At 40.2% G+C, this 20,767-nt stretch overlaps 1 protein-coding gene across 5 annotated transcripts in view; it reads left to right on the top strand.

Moving 5' to 3' along the window:
• Positions 1-20,501, top strand: part of GALNT9 (polypeptide N-acetylgalactosaminyltransferase 9) — a 126,737-nt gene extending 106,236 nt beyond the window's left edge. For 3 of the 5 annotated variants that reach the window (XM_005524351.3, XM_088065214.1, XM_088065213.1), the window contains 5 exons: positions 4,182-4,367; positions 7,784-7,921; positions 9,916-10,011; positions 16,245-16,412; positions 17,143-20,501. In XM_005524351.3, the coding sequence (XP_005524408.1) occupies positions 4,182-4,367; positions 7,784-7,921; positions 9,916-10,011; positions 16,245-16,412; positions 17,143-17,289 (735 nt within the window). In that variant the 3' untranslated portion in view covers positions 17,290-20,501. Of the gene's footprint in view, positions 1-4,181; positions 4,368-7,783; positions 7,922-9,915; positions 10,012-10,368; positions 10,438-16,244; positions 16,413-17,142 lie in introns of those variants that run through there. The other 2 variants (XM_088065211.1, XM_088065212.1) reach the window with 2 other exon arrangements.
• The last annotated feature ends 266 nt before the right edge of the window (positions 20,502-20,767 follow it).

Raw genomic sequence — 20,767 nt, 5'->3', positions numbered from 1 at the left:
TTCCCAGCTTGTCCTTCATACTGAAGCCATTTTTATTTTTACCTATTGATTTTGCTTTTAGTGAGATCATCTCTACCAAATTAAATAACCCTGTGCAGTCACTTCAGTGTACACCATAAAGTGGTATTCAATTTACAGAGCACCAAGTCCACAGAGAGGAAAGAGCCCTCCCTATAATCAGCGAGAGGCTCTTGGGAGCTGCAGCCACTCTCTTGCCAATGGCAATTATTAAATCCCAGGAACAATATTTAAAATGCTAAAAATGGCAAATATTAAATCCCAGGGTATTTCAGAGCTCTGACATTTGCTCTGCAGAACATGATGCTGTTGGAAATGTGTCTCACCTGCAGAGCAGGAGACGACATCAGCAATGTTCTCTCTATGTACATTGCCAAAATTTAGGAATTGATTAGCCCAGCACTCTGGCCAGCTCTACTTCCTACTTAGTAGTGTCCAGGCTTGTTTAACTCTTTAACTTTAATTTTTGTAAGTCCTGATAAAGATGGTTTTGATCTTCAGCAGAAGGTACATGTGGGAAAACATGTTTCCTTGGAAAATTTATTCTTGCTTGGGAAGAATTAAAGCTTGGCACCTTATTAGCCTTTCTAATTAATGTACCCAACCTACCTTCAGAGAACTTTGCTGATGCACAGTTGAGGCCATGGTAGACAAGACACAGCCTCATCTCAAATTTTCTCTGATGCATAAAATGTGATGTCCAGCTGGCTGCTGCATAAATAAACATTTTCCTGTAGGACAGCCACACCTCAGGTGTACAGGAATAGCTGATAATTAATGTCAGTAAGTCATTATAGTGCAAGCCACAAACATTATCACTCAGTTTGTAATTTACTCCTGATGGGGGTACTTGTTCTTCTCAACACTTAATATGTCTGTTTATAGAAAAGTTGATTGAGATAATTAGCAGTAAAAATGCTAAGGTAACACGGCTATGGTAACATTTAAATTGCTATCAATTTTGTTTATAGCAGCCTAAAGAGCAGTGCTGAAATTAGAAATTAGCTACAATTAGCAAATAAATTGAGTGTCTCTTGGAATTACTTGATCATGTCTTAAAATGTTGCACAGTGTGATGCTCACAGAGGCAAAGCTGAGACCCTGGGCTGCACCAAGTCAAGGAGAACACACTTTGCTTTGCTGCTGCTCCTGGCCTTCCATGGAGCCCAGGCTATTGCCCCACAGTACAGGTTTGATGAATGCATGCTGTGAAGCCAAAAAAAATACATATATCAATAAAAAATTGCTCTAAAGGGCTTGTTTCCCCATGGGAGAAAAGAAGACAGAGTGGGATTTTCAGCCATGTGCACCCTTGTGGGGAGCAGCTCAGAGGCTGTAACACTTCCACCAGCTCAGTAAATGAACCTTGAGATACACGTTTACTGTTGGCAGCTCCATATGAGAGGAATAACTTGGGCTGGAAATGTGTTGTTATCCCAGAAGATAAGCCATAGATAGGGAAGGCAGTTTTCTCTGAATGCCTGAAATGTGTCACTTTGGAGGGCCTTGGGCTTCATTTTATGTTCACAGTTAGAAAAAGTTTGCTTCCCCCAGTAAGATGCTTTAAGGATCCTGCCTGATAAATGCTTTACAGAGGCATGTAATTATTTTCCTGGCATAATTTCATAGTTTGATGTGGAAAGAAATGTGTTGTCTGCTACTGTTAAAATGGGTCATTAAGTACAGTTTTGAGAACGAAAAGAGGTGGGGAATCAACCAGTTTCAGGATCAGCCGCTGACTCACCTCTCTCTTACCTGACTGACACAGTAAAAGGTTTCTCATTCTTTCACCCTTTGTTAAAAGCAGGCAGACAATGGTTTTCTGCATCTCATGTGCCTTTCAGCTGTGTGTCCAGAGAGGAGAAGGTGCTGCTGAACATCCCATCCTCCTCTGAGCACAAGTCTGGAGTATTCATTCAAATCTCACATGATGCCTCTCAACTGCTGGGAGCTTGCCCAGTTTTGGATGCACGTATTTGATTATACTACAGAAACTCCTCCATTTAGTGTAAGTTTAAGTAATTATCAGGCTGGAAGGGAAGGAGACAAGAACTTCACCCTGTGCTTAGCCATGTGATGAAAGGGTGTGGGGACACTGAGTCATGTCTGTGCTCCACTGGACAGCACCTAATCTTCATGAAGTAAAACAGGAGACCTTCCAGGAGGCCTGGAAAGGAGTGACCACAGCTGAGCAGCTGTGACATTTGTTTGGGATGTGGAAAAATGGTGGCATGATGTTCACCTGGTGAACTATCTGACTCCCTGCCCCCTGTTCTCTACCTCCAGTTCTTTCTTTGGGATTGGAAATAACCATTCTTGTCCAGGGAAACATCTTCTGCTGGTGTTAAAAGTTACATATTCCCAGGAAAAAAAATAAAAATAAGTAATTTGGGGTAAATTTTAGCGTCTTCTAAGGAAGAAAAATTTCCTGGAGTATTTCCTGTTTTCTTCCTTCTTTCCTCCTCTTCAGTAGATGTTGCCCCTTTAAAGAGCAAAGCTGGGCTGAGGGGAAAAGGAAGAAGTGACTGAGTGTCAGTGGAAAGCAGCCCAAGGGATTATGGATGGGGAAGTCACACCACAGCCAGCCCCATACTGAGAGCTGAGCACCAGGATCAGACAGAGTGAGAGTTACCTGGCCTGAGGCTGCTGCTGCCTCTTCTTCTTGTGTTCCCTTCAAAGCCAGGTGTCTGTGTTCCCTGTGGATTTCATCTGTGGAGAATTTATCACTGATAAATAACTGTTTGTGCTGAATTTACAGATGAGCTAAACTGTTTTCTTTAATGTTGCAGTTTAGTACCTTTTCCTTTTCAGGTTTGTGTGAGCACTGGCATTCAAAGGAAATAAATCTGTCACTCAGATAATGTACTTGCCCTTGGTACCAAAATACATAAATAAGAGTTACAAGGTCATTAGGCATATCAATAAAAAGAAAAATGTGCTGTGCATTAAATAGCTGACTTCCAGGCTGGGTAGGGCAAATAGCAGTATACTAAAGTGTACTGCTCATTTCTCCTTCTGATGGTGAAAAACAATTAATTTATTTTTTTTTTAGCATTTCTTCTTTGCACTGGAAACACTCAGCACATGTCAGTCCAAATTTATGAGCAGTGTGTTTTTCAGTGTACTCCATTTATCAAATGTAAATTTCAGTGGCCAGTGATTTACTACAGAGCTGTTTGGAAAGCAGCAAGTAAATATTACCTAACAAAGTATTAAAAAAGAAAAGGCAGAGCAGAGGAGATTTTATTTGCTACTTCCCAAGCACTTTATCTTTGTCCTTGAGAAGGCAGGTTAGGTGGAGAACTGCCCCAGTATAGTTCTGGAATGCATCTTGTACAGAAATGTGCTTTTATTCTCTGTAAAAGGCAACCTTGGAAAGTTCTGAATTATTGCTCATATTTTAATCTCTTTCATTTACTTCAGCTAGACTCTACTACTAGGTGCAGACATGGGGGAGCTGAATCCATAAACTTCCTTCACTCTGCATCACTTCAGATCTTGCTGATGCAAAGAGACAAGTCCTCGTTGTCCCCTGTTGGAGTCCAGACAGTAAATAATCAGCAGGGAGAAAATTGCACAGTGTGAGTTCCATGGTGTCTGGGCAGGCTGGGTGCTGGGGTCTCCACTCAGCCCCTTTTAGCCCTCTTCATCAGCTCAGGGGGAGAGAGATAAGATGATGAGAGGTCTGGAGCACCTCTCCTGTGGAGACAGTCTGAGAGAGTTGGAGATGTTTAGTCTGGAGAAGAGAAGGCTCTGGGGTGACCTTAGAGCCCTTTGCAGTACCCCATTTATGTGTCAAACACAGCCAGATGACACAGCTGATTTTTGCTGAAGTTTCAGTAACGAACGCTAGGTTAAAACAGCACCCACGGCAGAGGTTACCACCCCACAATTTGTTCTCTGCCTGATGGTCCTAAGAGCAGTGATACTGTGGTGAAGGCCTTGTCTCTTTATGGCTTGTAAACCTCTGTACCTAATGTGCATCCCTCTCAGACTCACCTGCAATGTGGAGCGAGGGGTAAATCGGGCAATCCTTTGGAACCGTTCGATAGCCCTCACCTCTGACCGGCAAACACCCTACACACAGCATCTGCAAAGAAGCACTTGCATTGCCTCTGAAGGGGAAAAAGAATCCATGTGTCTGTTTTCTGTGCCTCCCCCAGGTGTGGCAGTGCGGGGGCAGCATGGAGGTGCTGCCCTGCTCCCGCGTGGCGCACATCGAGCGCACCAAGAAGCCCTACAACAACGACATCGACTACTATGCAAAGCGCAACGCCCTGCGCGCCGCCGAGGTCTGGATGGATGACTTCAAGTCACACGTTTACATGGCCTGGAACATCCCCATGGCAGTAAGTACAGCTCACACTCTGTCCTGAACAGAAACACAGGTAGCTGGTCCTCATTAGCTCTTGGAGGTGAAGGGTGTTGCTACAGCACAAAGTGGGCTAAGCTTAGGGGAGGTGTTTCGCTGTGTGCTCAGTACGGAGAGTTCTGCCATATGAACTTGCTTCCTCAGTCTGAGTTTAGTTTTGCTCTCAGTCCAGACTGTTGTACACAGTGACACAGATTTGTCATTTAACCAGAGCAAAATGTCTCAGGTTTATGTGTTCCCCCAGAAGTCATTAATTTGGGGCACTGTTAAGCTCTGAGGTGTTCTTATGCTACAACGGTAGGGACGACAGAAATGTCCATAAATAAATATCGTCATTCATCGTGAGACTCAGTAGACCTCACTTTATTGCAAGTATGCAATAAAAGAATCAAACATTAAATAGCTTTATTGTCCACAGGCTGAGAGATGCAATGTGGGCATGTTCTGCTTCTCACTGCGCATACGAATTGTAGATGGCGTGTGGGGGCCTCTAGGAATCCGTGTAATATAAATATTAGATAAACTGTAGGTTCAGTTTATCACTTTGTTCTGTAAGTATACCACATGCTACATCCGCACTGAGCATAATTCTTGCAGAGAAGAGTTTTATGTTATATCCCAGCCAGGTGGAAGCTGGCTGTTGCTGTGTTCCTTGGCTGTGTTTGCATCCAAATTATTCATGTGAAGGGGCACAGGGAGAGCAGCTGAGGGGCTACATACACTGATCTGTAGGTAAGAATGGTTTAGTTAACCCTTATAGCAGGGGTTTGCCCAGAGCTGATGGAAGCAAATAGGAACAGGAATGTTCCTATCAGAACAGGAAAGTATGCAAACCCAGAGGTGTCTGGGAATATTCAGTTATGACCTGGAGCTCATTAAAGTCATGGGAGTCTTGTCAAAGACTTCACTAGATTTAGTCTGTCCTAAACATCTACTCATATTTTGGTACTTAGTTAATATGTGAAACTCCATTTTTGTTCTTTCCTCTTACTGTTTTTAAAATACACATACCTGGAAGAGCAGTGTTTCCTCCTTGTCCATGTGAATATATCAGATATTCTCACAGGTCTAAATTCACTTACTGCTATATTGGACACTGTGCAAGGTCTCCAAAATGTGGTTTTGGTGACTTCTTTTGGCACAAGAGGTAATTGCAGAGAATTATTTTGCCTTAACAAAAAGCAGTACTGCATCACTTTTTCCACACAAGATTTCTGTGATGGTAGGAGGAATACAGAGCAGTGTCCATTAAAGATTTATGGGCATTTTGGCCCTGTCTCCACACATAAAATACACTTGCTAAAATGGTCAGTTTTCAATTAGGAGATGAAAAGCTAAACTCTGCAAATTTGCTTGCTTGATGACATGTGCAAATGAACTCTGAGAAAAGATGATATTTAAATAAGCATTTACACCAAAACATGATTTCCTTTAATCTCTCCAGATTACTTATTGATGCAGTTTTCTGCACTGAGCTATATAGCAGAGCTGTTAAAAAAACCCAGGCACATCTACAATAAAAGACATAAAATCAGCAGAAGTACTGAACATTAAAATTTTCTTTCCATAAAATAAATTGATTGATTGAATAAAATGTGCATCATAAAAATAAGCCTATTAGCTCTCATGAAAAGGAAGCTGATGTTAGTGTTCATGACATTATTCACTGTAGTATTCAGTACAGATGACAGAAGTACTGTACTGGCATAAGCCATCACAAAAACATTCTGCAGGGGAATTAGAAACCTTGCTAGGTGGTTAAAAAGAATGTGTCCACCAAGTAAATCCTGTGGACACCTCATTCCTGTACCATCACACTGTAACCTGCCCACAGTACTGCAGGGGGCACAGAGGGTGAGCACAGCTCAATTTGTTTTCATAGCTGCTCAATTTGCTGCTCCTGTGCTCTGTAGAATCAGCACTGCAAAAAAGGGCTCTGTATTGCCTTAGTTTAAATAGGGCAGACGAGAGGCAGGTAAAACACATGCATTTTCCCACACTACAAAACCGATCCAAATTAACTCTTTTATAATTCCCACCATCTTTTTCACAACTCACAGGTTATTGAGAATTCATGCATAATGTTTATCTAGATCAGCAGATGGCCTTGGGCACACCTGCAAGATCAGGTTCCTATAACCTTCAGCAGCAGGTCAGCACAGCTTTATTTCAGTTAACCAAAATATTTGGTACGTCCCCACCACAGGATTTATTCCTCGACAATTTTAGTGATAAAGGAATCTAACACTGAATGATTTATTGCACTGAGTGCCTCAGAGGATTGCTCTTCTTCCACGCAGCCTCAAGTACTACGTAAATTAACATTCATTTGAATGGATGCTGCACTGAGGGCTCCTGACAGAACGTGCATCAGCAAGCAGCAGTGAGCACAGCAAACTCTTTATGTGGCGAACAGGAAAACCTGTTCAGTATTACACTTGTATTCTCTCCTGAAAACCAGGCATCTGTTGGGGATCTTAATAAACCCTGAGCTAAGATTTGCTGCTGTCTTGTAGCCCTGCATTAGAAAAAAAATCTGTAAAATGTACAGATATTCCTCTGGAGGAAAAGCACAAGGCACATCAGAACGATCTCATGCAAAACTCCCCAGTTTCAGTCCATTTGATTAATATAGTGTCAGAAAAGGTTCTTGGATGAGGTAACTTACTGTCTTAATGTTGAACTGTGATGATTTATAGCACTTCAAATCAGCAGACTCTAACTCAGGACCCACCAGTTTTAAATGGCTGATTTTGTTCATATTGACTTGAATCTTCCTCTATCTTTCATGGGATTTGTATTTAAATGTGAATTAAATTCTGAAGTAGAATTATAAAGGTTTTGATTTTAGCTGCATTCTATGGCTCAAGTCTGCAAATGAGCTCAAGTTCTAGCATAAACTGCATGCTGGTCCACAGGAATGCTTAGTGGAGCTTAATGACTTTTTGAGCAGCTTTGAAGTTTTAACAGATCTGTTCTGACATCATTTACATTACTGAATACTCAAGTCTCTTACTAGAGTAAAGCATGACCAAGTTGCCATATTTTAGATCAGAATTACTGCCTAAATTCTAAATTATTCTGAAAGCAAAGGCTTCAGGATTGATTGCAAACACTTGGAACTGCTGTAAGTAACAACATTCTTATTGTATTCTTATTATTTTGATTTATTTTGGGGTTTTGCCTGTTCTTTATGCTCCTTTTTCCACTGGCTTTCATTAATATTTATTGTCTGCACTCAACAGCAGCTGTTTGATGAGCTGCTTACAACAAAAGAAGGAAAAGAGGGAAATACAGCTTGGTATACAAAATTAGCTCCAGTTTGATTTCAGTAAAGATAGCAACCATAAAGCCAGTGCAGTGAGATTTCTTTATTCTTTTTCTGCTTTGCAGAACCCTGGAGTTGACTTTGGAGACGTTTCTGAAAGAATTGCTCTGCGACAGCGTCTGCAGTGCCGGAGCTTTAAGTGGTACTTGGAGAACGTGTACCCTGAGATGAGGGTTTACAATAACACAGTCACTTACGGAGAGGTACAGTGTGCTTTGGAAACACATCACAGCTGCACTCCAGCACTCCTCTCCTTTGAGCTGGCTATCAGGATGTACAGAGCAATTACACATCAGCACAGCAGTGGCAACAAAAGTTCCCTCCCTTCTTTTTAATCAACACTAAGGAGTGTGGCTTTGAGGAGCCCCATTCCTTTCCTCCCCGTTGGAGGGCAGCGGGTGAAGTCATCCTTACTGACAGTGACCTGCAACCTCCTTAGCTCTCATTTTAAAATACTGAAACATAAGTTTGAGGCAATCATTTTCCCAAATAAGATGCCACAGACATCGTAAAGAAAACATCAGTGGTTTCAACAGAGCTGAAATAGTTGTGTTCATGAGCTGCAATTAAATCCGAAGGCAATATGTTTTCCCAAACAACTAAATGGAGACTGTTCCTTTCTCTTCCATTTGATTGACTTCATATAAAAATAAGTCAGACACTTGAGACATTGATACAAAGTGCAAGTTTTATTTCATAGTATCACTTTGCATCCTAATGTTACTATCCCCATCAGGAACTGAGAAAAGACTTTGGGTAAATTCAAGAGGAGCTGTTGGTATCTGTCAACTCTGAGAAGGTCGTTAACAGTGAAGAACGTTGGCAGAAGTGCCAATGTTGTGTCAATTATACCAGACCTTGAGCAATCTGGGCTCTAAAACAAAGTTTGCTCCTCTTGAGCTGTCACATAGAAGGTACTTGAGTCAAACAGGAAGTTCAGTGATGCAAATATCAAAATTTTTAATATTTTTAATAGAATAGGGCCACACAAGGTACTTACCTGCTAGAAACCAACCTAGGTCCCTTTCAGTCTTACATTAGGCTTCATTCTAAATGACACTGAGCTTGTTGTTAAGTACTTTCTCTTCTGGTTATTTTCCTGAAGGAAAAGTTGTCTGGATTTGTGTGAGTTTCAAGGAAAATAAATGTATTGAGTATGTGAAACAGATTGAAACAGTAGTAAAAAATGTACTTCCTATGACCCAATTCCCATTTTTTAAAAGCCATCTTGTAAAGCTGTCTTCATCTTCTTCAGCCTTTATAGCACCCAAACCATAAAATAAACCTCCTGAAATTTAGTTGTTGGTTAGCCCCCTTATCCAATCAGATTCCCTGTTATGCTTGTACACTATAAGATGAAGGATTACATACTGTGATTTTTCTGACACCTTATGCAGCAGCTGTTTCTAAATTATGGGGGTGGCCAGACAGGTGCTTCACAGTCTAAACCAAAACTGACCTGTTGAGTCTTTTGAGGTGTCTGTGTAAATAACTTCTTGTTTACAATACCTGTAAAGTTTTTCTATGTTCAAAATACACGTGTAATGCTTCCAGCCTCAACAGAGAGGCTGGAAGGGTTTTCACTAGAGCTCCATTCCAGTTTTTATAGACTTGCAAATTCTCCTTGTCTGGGCAGGCACAGGAATTTTTTACTTCCTTGAATCTCTGAACCTGTGCCCTTTCATAAAATGTGCTTTATGTCACTCCTGTACATAACAATGTACTATATTTTCAGTTAAGGAAAACTTTTTCACATGCTTTTTTGTTTTATTATCAGCAAAAGGAAGAAACAAAAGCATGTCACATCCAACACCAAACCTGGGTAGCTGCTATCCTGTTTATAAAGCCACATTCTCAACATACAGGGTCAAAATTTATGTTGTCACAATGGCAATTTGGAGCAAAACTTGGCCTGGGTCTTTTAGGGTGAATTTTAGGAAGTTCTGATCCTTGAGTAATTGCCAAAAACATAACTTTGACCCAAGGTGTGTAAAGAAGGTTGTCCAAATAATATCTTTTCCTGGAGCAGACTCACTGCTGGCAGCCTGTCATGGCTGCAGGAGGAGCATGTGTGTGTCAGAGAGAGTTGTACACAGTGCTTGTTCCAGGAGCTGTAGCACAGCTGAGATTCAGCTGGGCTGGACTAAAATAGGGATTCATTTCCAGCTGAACTGGTTTCATTCCCATCTGGTTACAGGTGCGCAACAGCAAAGCCAGCGGCTACTGCCTGGACCAGGGGGCCGAAGAGGATGACAAAGCCATCCTTTATCCATGCCATGGAATGTCCTCCCAGGTAAATGGTGAAAATCCCATCATTGGTAAGGAACCTTGAACTTAGAGAATATTCAGAAGAAGCAAAGAGTAAATTGGTGTATTTGGGTTGAGTTTGGCTCTGTAATTCCTAAGCTGCAAAGACAAATGTCTGGCTTCACTCTGGCCTTGTCAGGTGCCTTTTCCAAGGTTGTCCAGAGTGTGATTCCATACTTCGAAGTTGCCAGTTAGAAAAACAGAAAAATCACGTTACTTTGTTTAAATAACAGGGATCACTGAAGATTAATTAATTTAGGTAGTCTGTGTGAGTGAGCAGTTCTTGTTATGACATGACTTATTCATGGTACCTCTTTAATTTAACTGTTTCTTGGTCCAACAGGCTCCTGGGCAGAAATTATTTATCAAGCTGCTGATTTGATTCCCCAAGTAGGCAAAAAGTTAAGCACATATTTAACATCAACTTCAAAGGGAATTAAGAATATCCTCTAAGACTTTTCTAAAATAGATTTTTTTTTTTTTGTCAGTCCCTGTGCATATTATTATTTTCTTACAGATGTCTGATGATTTTAAAATGACATTTCTTCTTTCCATGCTCGTAGTGATTTTACTTTTACAAGCTGAACATTATTTAAATCCAGGACTTAAGCTTCTTCTGAAAAGCAATTCTAGTTTCTTTTGAAGTAGCGTCTGAATCAAAACTATGTTAATGAACATTCTCATGTGTAAATAAACTCTGACCTTATCAGGCTTAACAATTATCCAAGGTTCAGTCATACATATATTGATTGGGAGTCCTGGCTCGTACATCACCACGGAGCCAAAGTGAGACAGACAGTAATTCCTACTGGCATAATGTCCACCTTTGGCAGGATCATTATGGAGTATTTGACTGACACTCTCCTAGTAGAGGTGGAAGGAACAGCCTTTGAATAAGGTAACAAAACAGCACTTCTTAATTAGATGTAAATTGGCTTCTCAAGAAGACTCTCGTTAGAGATGTCAAAGCGCTCAGAGAGAGTTCAGTCTCTTGCTCCATTCTAATCTGAAGAGAAAGTTGGAAATTTAAGTCCTTCCAGAAAGTCCCTTAGCAGCATCTAATCTCTATCAGTGTGCTAGCACTTAGAAGAGTAATGAAATAAATAGTTCTGACTGTAATTTATTTTGCAATTTAAGTCCTTAACCTACTTGTTTGCCTCCATGATTCCTGTTTCACAGAGTAGGCTTTGAGTTCAGGAAGAAAATAGATAAGGGCATAAATTACAGTGAATTTTTTACATTTCCGTTTAAAACAAACAAACAAACAAATAAAAAACAGGAAAAGAGTTTTCATTCTGCAAGAAACACCAAGTGAAGGCAGAGGTGATGTTTTATCTAAGTTGAGTATTTCACAGACAGCCATGGGTTGGAGCCACTCAAATGCAGCCAAGTTAATTAATGATTACACAGCTGGAAAACTTCTATCATCTCACCACAATTTACAAAATTAATTCAGTGTGAGAACCACAGCTGCACAAACCCTAATCAAGGATATTCAAGCACATAGCATGAAAGGTGTTGACAGCAAGCGTTTTAATATATTAAATAAACATTTTTAAAACCCCTCTTCTAATCAGCCTGGGTGAGCATAGTTGTCTGCTGCATTTAGCTTTCCATTTCTGACATTTTTCATCTCAAGCATAGGACATAAAATACCGCTAGTGAGCTGAGATTTGGGTTATTTGTACATGCCTACTGAATATAAATTAATATAAATATGGAACTCGCTTTCCCCAGTTGGGTTATCAATGGTGTTCATATGTCCTACCAATGTGAAAGCCTCTCTCTGTTCAGCTGCAGCCTTGTTTGTTTTTCATACTCTTCAATTCTGACAAGCAGATTATAGTGATTTTAGTGTACACATGGTTCCACTGAAACCCACCCCAGTCAGGCAGGTGTTTAAGGAAAGCTGAGTTAGGAATAAGATTACTGTTCATCCATGATTAAATGTTCTTTTTCTCTATGTCTTACCCTTCTGCTTCCCTTGGATGTTGCTGTCCTGCATTACAAAACCACTCCATTGTGACTTTTCCATGATCAAAATGCTTTTCCCTATGTGTATTTTCAAGATCAGTTTTCACCATGATAGATCACCTCTTTGTAATGATATCAGCTTTTAAATTTCTTTATTCAAACAGGGACAAGCTCTTTTATGGATGCTCTGGAATGCATTTACCCTGAGTTTACATCAATTTAGTTTAATGAGTTTGACTTGAGCTAAGTCATTGTAAGCTAACAGCTAAGAATATCCAGACAAGGCTTTGCATCAGTCTGAGTGGATTTCAAAACCTATTTTATAGAAAAGTAGTGTCCTTTTTATATGTGTTCATTGGATCTGAAGTTTGAGTCTAATGGCTTTCAGGAAAAAATGTTTTCAAATACTGCTGGGAGAAGCTGTCCAGGGCTACAGAAGATTTGTAAATAAAGAAATATATTTGGGGTCTTAAACTGCTCTGCCTCTGTGTGTGGCCTCCATTGTAAAATCAGCTGCAAAGCCCAGTGGTTCTATACACTTTTGTTGTAAAATAAATTAAGAAAAAAAAAAAGAAAAAAGAATCTTCATAGAGTGGTTACAGGGCATGCAGGTTTTGAACGATCTGAGAGCACTTACACAGCCCCTATGGAAATATTCACTGTCTCAGAGTCTGTCTTGAGTGCCATGATGTGGAGCTGATTATATGATATGTGAAAGAGAGGAGAACTTAATGAAATGGCATATTGGGATGGAAGGGCCACGGTGAACAGCCTCCTTCTCCACCCTCCTCCCTTCCCTTTCACAGCAGAGAGAGGGGAGGCACCGCACCTGTGAGAGAGCTCCCTCTGCATTGAGAACAACCAGAAGGAAGAGAGAGCTCCGTGCTCAGATTCCTGGGGCTGGCAGCTACACAAACAGAAGGAATGCGAGGAGATGAAAGGCCCTACTCGAGCTGTTGCTAGAGGGCAGATATTTCACATTTTGCTGGGCAGAGCTGTGTCTGCCCAGATTTGCGTGCAGGGCAGCAGGGTGGATGAACTGGTGGCTTCTCCACTTGCAGGAAGCGGTGGGTGGGATTCTGGAGCAAAAATGGAAGTTTGATAACTTGTGATCTGTTTGCCTTGAGGGGACAGACATTCTGGAGATGTTGGGTGTTTGGGATTCCTGCATCACTCACTGTTTCAGTTCCTCTGTCCGCTGACAGCTTGCCTTAACCTGCAGGACAAGAACCATTAAAGATTTCCTTTTGCCAGGAGAACAAGAGTGAGAGAGAGAGGTTACATTTAGTGTGGAAAGCTACAGTCTCCTACAAACAATTACCTGTAATTGTTTGGTGCTTTTTTCACTTGACGGGAAATTAGCAGGAATTGATATTTTTGAAGTCAAATCCTCCAGTTTACAGCTCCCATTTTCTTACCACGTTAATATTCCTGGAGGATCATATTCCATAGGCAGCAGCACTATTTTTGATCCAGGTGTGGTGGCTTTGATAAACAACCTTTGACATTTTTTGCATTCTGCTCAGGTTTCTGAATGTTGAAGGGAAAACTATCCTGTCTTACATCAGTATAGCAGATGGTATCAGGATTAGATCTTGAGTATTTAATAGAGCACTTGGCTTCAGTGTCATTTGAATCCTTCAGCTCTTCCTAGATAAAAGAGAAAAACTGAGTGAAGGTCCATTCCCCTGTGATGTATAAAAGTGTGTTTCTGTTCTGCAGCTGGCAGTTTGGAGTGTGTGGATATCTAAGGATCTCAGCCCATCAAAACTTGCACGGATTTTTTTTTTTTAATTAGTAAGATTTAATATTTCTTAATAAAGGGGACTTTGTCATTAGATTTTGGCTGGTTGGCACTGGGAATGGATTTGACATGACATATCGTGCCCACAGTCCTAACACAAATTCAGGGATTATTTATTTGTGGATACTTTAGATCAAGTTTGAACACAGGTATCATTTTAATTGGCCATGTCCCAGTTCCTGCTTTCTAGCCTGTAGTAATAAGCAACTTATTTTAATGCTTATTTTATTTTCACAGTTTATGTTGTCTCTAGGAAGTTAAGATAGGAATTCTTTGGTGGGAAATATTATTAATAATATAGTAGTTTTTTGAACCTTAACTTCTGGTCTGATTTTGCAGAAACAGGCTCTACAGCTTTCCTATGTAATATGGTCTGAACTGAGATTATTCTTTGTGGGTGGGTTTTTTTAGAATTGTATTTTATTGTGGAATAAGCCTAAGTTTTTGTGACTGTTGGAACAGCCATAAAAACTTGACAGAAAGTGCAGATTCAGGAAATTAAGCCCATGTTGTTCCATTTATCTCAAGATTGTGCAGATAACAGTTTCCTGCACCGAGCCATCCCTGACCCTGTTGAGCTGTAACACAAGCTGCCACTTTCAATACTGCAGATAGTTTAGAATAGAGTTAATGTATCTTCCACTTCTAAAGCCTAAGCAGGACTGGTACTTTCTGCTTTGACAGGCTGTTCTATAACAAAGTCTTTCCCAAGTGCGTGGCCACTGTGATGCAGAGCAAATGTACCTCTGGCTGCTGAGATTGTGATGACAAAGAGTGTTTTAGACCATTTTAATACCAGTACAGAAAATGCTGCCCATCTCAAATAGGAAAATTGATCCTACCCTACAGAGCAGATAGCCCATTATAAACAGAACTTCTAATTATCTACATAAGGCAAAGCCAACAAGCTTGTGGGGTGGTATTTTGGGACTACAGAGAGATAATAAAGACTGCAAGATGAATACATTTTCTAGTCATTGTTTCAGCCATACCTGCAGTTCATTTGAACTCTGATGAAACCCCATTAAATATAATTGTGAAATATACAGTCAGGTTTTATTTTTTAAAAAAAAAATGATAAAAGAGAAAACATTGTGTTTGATTAGTATTTTTTTTTACCAGCTCCTTTTGATGTGAAAAAACAAAGTAATTTGTCTGACCTGGCAGTCCCTTCATATTTTGAATTAATTTGCTTGCTTGAGCTTATTTTACATATGTCCCTCCTAACCTCAGAGTGGAAAAGAACCCCAAAATTTTCTTGATTTAGTGTGTAGAGACTGTGCTATGACAAAGGTGCCGTTCATACCCAGAGCATCCTCATCTGGTTATCTCTCTGCTCTCTCTGATGTAGGCTCTCTTCTTCCTCTGTGCTTCACATGGCTGCTCTGAACAGAAGTGGCAGGTGGGAAAATGAACACATACTATGTCAAAGAGCGTCTGGTCTGGGAGCAAGTAGACCATGCTCTTTTTACCACCAGCGAGAAATGATTATTCACAGCATGATTCTTCTGAGGTTAATAAGGATGGCAGTAGAAAGCCAGACTCTAATTTGGGTTTTTTTGATTGACTCTTAATGATATCTCACACATTGGTCAGTGGCATCCAATAAATGGCAGGCACTTCTGACCTTCCTTCCTTTTCTTGCTAAGTAATTTCAGCCATATAACAGCAATAGGACCGGACAGGCAGTGAATTTCCTGGGTGGTAATTGCATTCCTTTGGTGGCTCAGATCCTTACCCTGCAGCTTCCAGGCTCACAGCACACAAGCCACGTAGCTGACTCCACTCGACAGTCTTTTGGCACCTGGGTGTTGCACTTCCAGAGTAAGAAGGGCAAAATATTATGCTGGTTTAATGACTCTGGGTTTAAGCACAGAAGTGAGAAGTAGATAAGTCTGATTTGATGTATTGGCCTGCTGCCAAATTAACATCGTGCATTTTCACTTTAATGTGCTTTACACAAAACTGAAATACCAGAGTGTCATTCTTTATTATGTAGGCCTGAAGCATATGTTAGCAATTTTGCTGCCATTTCCCTCATGGTTTCTTTTTTCCTCTCATATTTTTGGATACTGGTTGCATGGTTGGATTTTTTCAGTAATGTTTATTTACAAAAACTAATTAGACTTCTCGCTATCAATAGCCTCTAACAGAGCTCTTAAGAACAAACTGCACGACGAAATTGACATCATGTCCTTGTTAAATCAACTCCTGCTGAGTGGGCATGATTTACATATTGATTACTTCACTTCCTTGATTGCCCTTTTTGCAGTGAAATAGTGGGTGGGGAGTGGTGGCGAGCAGGAGTGTGGGAGAAGGGAACGTTGTGTTCTAGGTTTTACCAACATTCCAAGATCTGCCCTTGAGCAGCGTGTTCCAGACCCGGCGTGCAGCAGGACAAAGGGCTCCTCCCCACCTCAGAACTCTCCTTTCTCCCCCAGCTTGTCCGCTACAGCTCGGAAGGTGTCCTGCAGCTGGGGCCGCTGGGCTCCACCGCCTTCCTGCCCGACTCCAAATGCCTGGTGGACGATGGCAAGGGCAGGACACCCACCCTCAAGAAGTGTGAAGACGTCCTGAGGCCAGCACAGAGGTTCTGGGATTTCACACAGGTATGGAAGAGCTCAGGAAGCCCTGAAGACATGAATTGGAGAGGAATGATGCTCTAGAGAGTATTTAATGCAAAACAAGATCTTTGAAGGGCTATGCTGGGAATTCCCCCCCAGTATTTTTTTAGAAATAGATATGTTTCCATAGATTTTGTGCCACCCAGGAATATTCTTTCATTATTACTAGAAATTTTAGCGTATGCTTTCTAGGAATTTTTACTTATCCCGTCTTTGAATATTCTCAATTTCTGTCCTGTTTGTCAAGAACATGCTTGCAATTGTTTACTATCCAGGAGTTTTTGCATCTAGAACTTTTCCAGATTTTTTGTAGCACCTTTATAGGCATTTTTTAAGATCTAGAATCTTCAAATAATTTTTAAGATTTTAAAAGCTTTATTACAGTCTCTGGGATTTCCTATTTCTTGGGCTCTGTAGGGATTCACTAGTACTTTTTAGAGATTTTCTAGTGATTTGGGGGGATTTTCCCAGCAATTCCTAAATGTACAATTATCAAGGAATTGTTTCGTCCTTTTTATGTATTCGCTAGTTTTTCTAGGAATTTCTAGCACTTTCTGGGGCATTTATCACTTGAAATAGACAGAAATGCATTTCATAATATTTTTTAAGGATTTACAGGTCTAGCAGTGTTTTTTCTACTCTGTTCACCTTTTGTGTTCCTTCCTCTAATCTTTCTTTTTCCCTTCTTTTTTTTTTTTTTTTTTTTTCCCCCCAGAATGGTCCAATCATTAGCAGAGACACTGGCCGCTGTCTAGAAGTGGAAATGTCAAAGGATGCAAATTTTGGGCTCAGATTAGTGGTACAAAGGTGCTCGGGGCAGAAATGGATGATTAGAAACTGGATCAAACATGGTCGGCACTGACCGTGGGGCTGAGCTGCCTCTTCTGCTGGTGTCCACTGCTCAGTGTGCCATATCTCGTGAGGCATTTGTCTTAAAGCAAATTAGTTTGAACAGGTCTTGACTCTCAAGAGTCCTCCATAGTTGGGCATTCCAAGGAAAGAAAGAAGAAAAAGGAAAGCAGACACGCACGTGACCTGTTTGACTCTTCCTTGCTCCAGCAGATGATGTGGGAAGCGTAACGAGAGTTTTCTGTTGATTTGGAAGTCTTGCAAAGACCAGAACATAACAGGAAAGTGGATTCCTGAAGCTGTCCTAGAGGAATTGACAGATCTTTCTATGCTGAGTTCAAAGGAGACATCCCAATACTGCCTCATAAAGAGAGTTCTCTGATGGGTAGCTTTTTAGCTTTAAGTTTTGGACTGGTGCACAACTCCTATGGTGAATAATTATGTGCCTTTTTTATTGTACTTCATGTAAAAGAGGACTGGAAAAATCCTACCTTTTCAGCATGTCTGGTTCGTTGTACTAAACAAGAAGATCTGTAAATAACACTGGAAATATATTATAATATATGATACATTTCAAGGTTGATTGTTTAGGAGTCTCTATTTCTAGAAAGAGACTGTTCCGCAAATGTTTACAGGTGGTTCTCAACCTTTGAGCTGCCAGAAAGCAGCATTTTAGAGACCTCTTCTAGTTAGACACAGGTAAATGTTGAATAGGTAAAATAGCCACATGCTCCGTTATATTGCCACATTTTATATTTGTTGGCTGTAGAGGCATCACAATTTAGCACTTGGATATTTGGCTCTTCTGAGGCAGTAAATGTCCTGGTGGATGGATGGATGGATGGATGGATTTCAGGAGGCCTCAGCTGGCCCCAAAGCCCTGAGTGTGTGTGGGTCCCTGTCCTGCAGGTCACTGTTGTGTTGTTTCAGACTGCCTGGAACAAGGAAACTCTTTATTCTGGAAATAAGTTGACTGGCTTAGGTGCTATCTGTGGAGCTTAAAAACTCAGATCTTCCATTTTGTTTCCCATCCTGTGAAAATGTCAAATGTGAGCAAATATGCTTTGTGAGCACCGTCTAGACAAATTTCCTGAACAAACCAACAAAGTCTTTTCAGCATTTGAAAAACAAACACAAGCCTAGTGATAAGAAGGCAAATTAGAGCAAAAGGTAGGGAGCATATATAAATACTGTTACTCTGAAATATAAATATTTTACTGTAGCGGACCCATTGGCAGCATCTTTGTGAACCTGAATTTAATAATGTATCCAGTGGTTCATTCAGGATCAGCGCATATGGACAGAGCAGTTACAAGGTCTTATCCAAAAGGCTGTCAAAATTGATGACCACTGTCATCAGCAGGTTTTGGATGTGGGTCTGTGGCACACAGCTTTTCTGTACAGATGGTTCCAGTCATACTGAAGGAGAGATGCAGATGGTATCTGTTAATTTCACTGTTTAATATTTTATAGGTTTTTTTTTTAAAAAATTGTTATGTTCTACTGAGCCAGGAAAATAGGTAATTGCAGTCACTGTGGTACCGTGAATATTGGTGATCTGTTCCTTGAATAACTTTTGCCATTCCTATTTCAAGGCATGCTGAACAAAATTGAATGGAAACAAAGTTAATTTTTCAAGGGCATGATATGTAATAAAATATTTGCTTTTAACATGCAAAATCCATCAGTTCTTGTCAACTCTTGGTTAGTATCTAGAAAGCATATCACTATATTTTGCCCCAATTTTATTCTTGAAATAGCGTGTGCAGTACAAAGACAATTCTCCTGGAGTTTACTTCTGGCTAATTGCTGATCTTTATTCATGTCTCATGGACCAGGTTACACGTGACTATACACAAAAGAATAATTCTGAGTGAGATTCTAGATACAAAAGCACTTAAAATTCTGTGTTTATGGTAAATTGTACACAACCTTTTGAACAGTGTAATAAGACCTGCAGGGAGACTAGCATCTTTAATAAATCAAGCAATACTGTATAAAATCACGGACAATCTCAGTATTCAAGCCTTCCTGCAGGTCCAGAACAGGTAGGAAACTTCAGGCTAAATATAGATTGGGAACAGCTGCCCTGCATTTAACCTCCTTATGTTAAGCTATCAGACAATTTTAAATTATATTTACCATCTATGCAGCAGATGTTGAAGGCTCTGTACAGGAGTGAGTTTGTGAGTGAGTTTTCATCTTCTCTCCAAATACAATTTCCACCTTTTAAAATGTATGAAAGCTGTATTCTCCTTTTGTTTGTTCTGATGGAGTTTTACTCCTTGAGGGAGGTGAGAAAGCAAAAGAAGGAAAAGATGGTTTTGCCAGGTAAGATTTTTGGGGGAGTAACAGGTCATTCACAGCCATTTTTAGTCTTTACAGTGAGTAAGTGCTAACTATTTTATATGAACATGGCAGAAAATGGAAATTAAGTGTATATCAATGTGACTAGTAAGTACCTATTAGAATATAAAGTTACAGTACTGAACAGATGCAAATATGCCATGTGCTTTCTTTTTCCCTTTAATTTTTCCTTGTGTTGAATTAGCAATCTATCCTTGATCCTTGATTAGCAGTGCGGCAGCAAGTCTTTCAAACCCTGGGTAAATGAAAAAGGAAAGCTGACTATTTAGAGGAGTACCAGGGTTTAAATCTACTCTCCTAAAAGGAGTCTTACATGGGCATTTTAGGAGCTTTGAAGCTGACAGGACCAGGTAGATCTGTGTTTACTGGCAGAGATTTCAAAGCTTCACTCTTGACACCATCATGATGGGAGAGAATTGGTTGTCTTGGAATTTTTCCCCTCAGTGCTCAGTGCAGAGCATTTGACTGTGGCCACACTGAGAGTGGTCAGTCCTGGCAGGTTTGAGTGCCAGGCTGCAGGAGGCTTGCAAGAACCAGACATAGGGTATAAGAAGAAAAACAGGTTTTTGTGGTAGATAAATGGCTTTGAGATTTACATAGTAATATAAAATAAATAACTCTTAAAAGGTGGAGTTGGTATTTTATGTGATTGTCATTTTTTTAAGACTTGCTGGAACAATTTCTTATATTTGCAAAACACATCTGTTGGATTAATTTTACTTTATTCTTTATCTGTATGAACCACTGCTTTGGCTGTGGTACTAACATGGTGACTCTGCATGTGAGAGGGTCTTAAATATTCTCTCATCAAAGGAATAATAATAAAAAAAGCCTTGAGTATTATCTGTTTTAACCAAAGTCTATGGTTCTTTTGTCAGTATTTCACCCCTTAGTATCATCTGAAATCCTGCTTAATGGTGTTCAAATTTTCAGTCTTGTTTCCCACAGTGCAGCATTCTAGATCTCATGAAAAGTATTCAATGTAGTGTAATATGCCTTGTGGAGAAAATTCAGATCAAAGGCTTTCTATGCTATTTTGTTTGATTTAGGGGATTAAGGAGCTAAATACTAGGTCACAGAACAAAAGAATAGAAGGTAAGAAAGACCAGCACTGGTAAGAAATT

Source organism: Pseudopodoces humilis, chromosome 20 (genome assembly GCF_049639895.1).
Source record: "Pseudopodoces humilis isolate 2021_Gansu_Grassland_sample_001 chromosome 20, ASM4963989v1, whole genome shotgun sequence".
Classification (NCBI taxonomy): domain Eukaryota; kingdom Metazoa; phylum Chordata; class Aves; order Passeriformes; family Paridae; genus Pseudopodoces; species Pseudopodoces humilis.
This window is presented reverse-complemented; position numbering and strand designations above follow the sequence as displayed.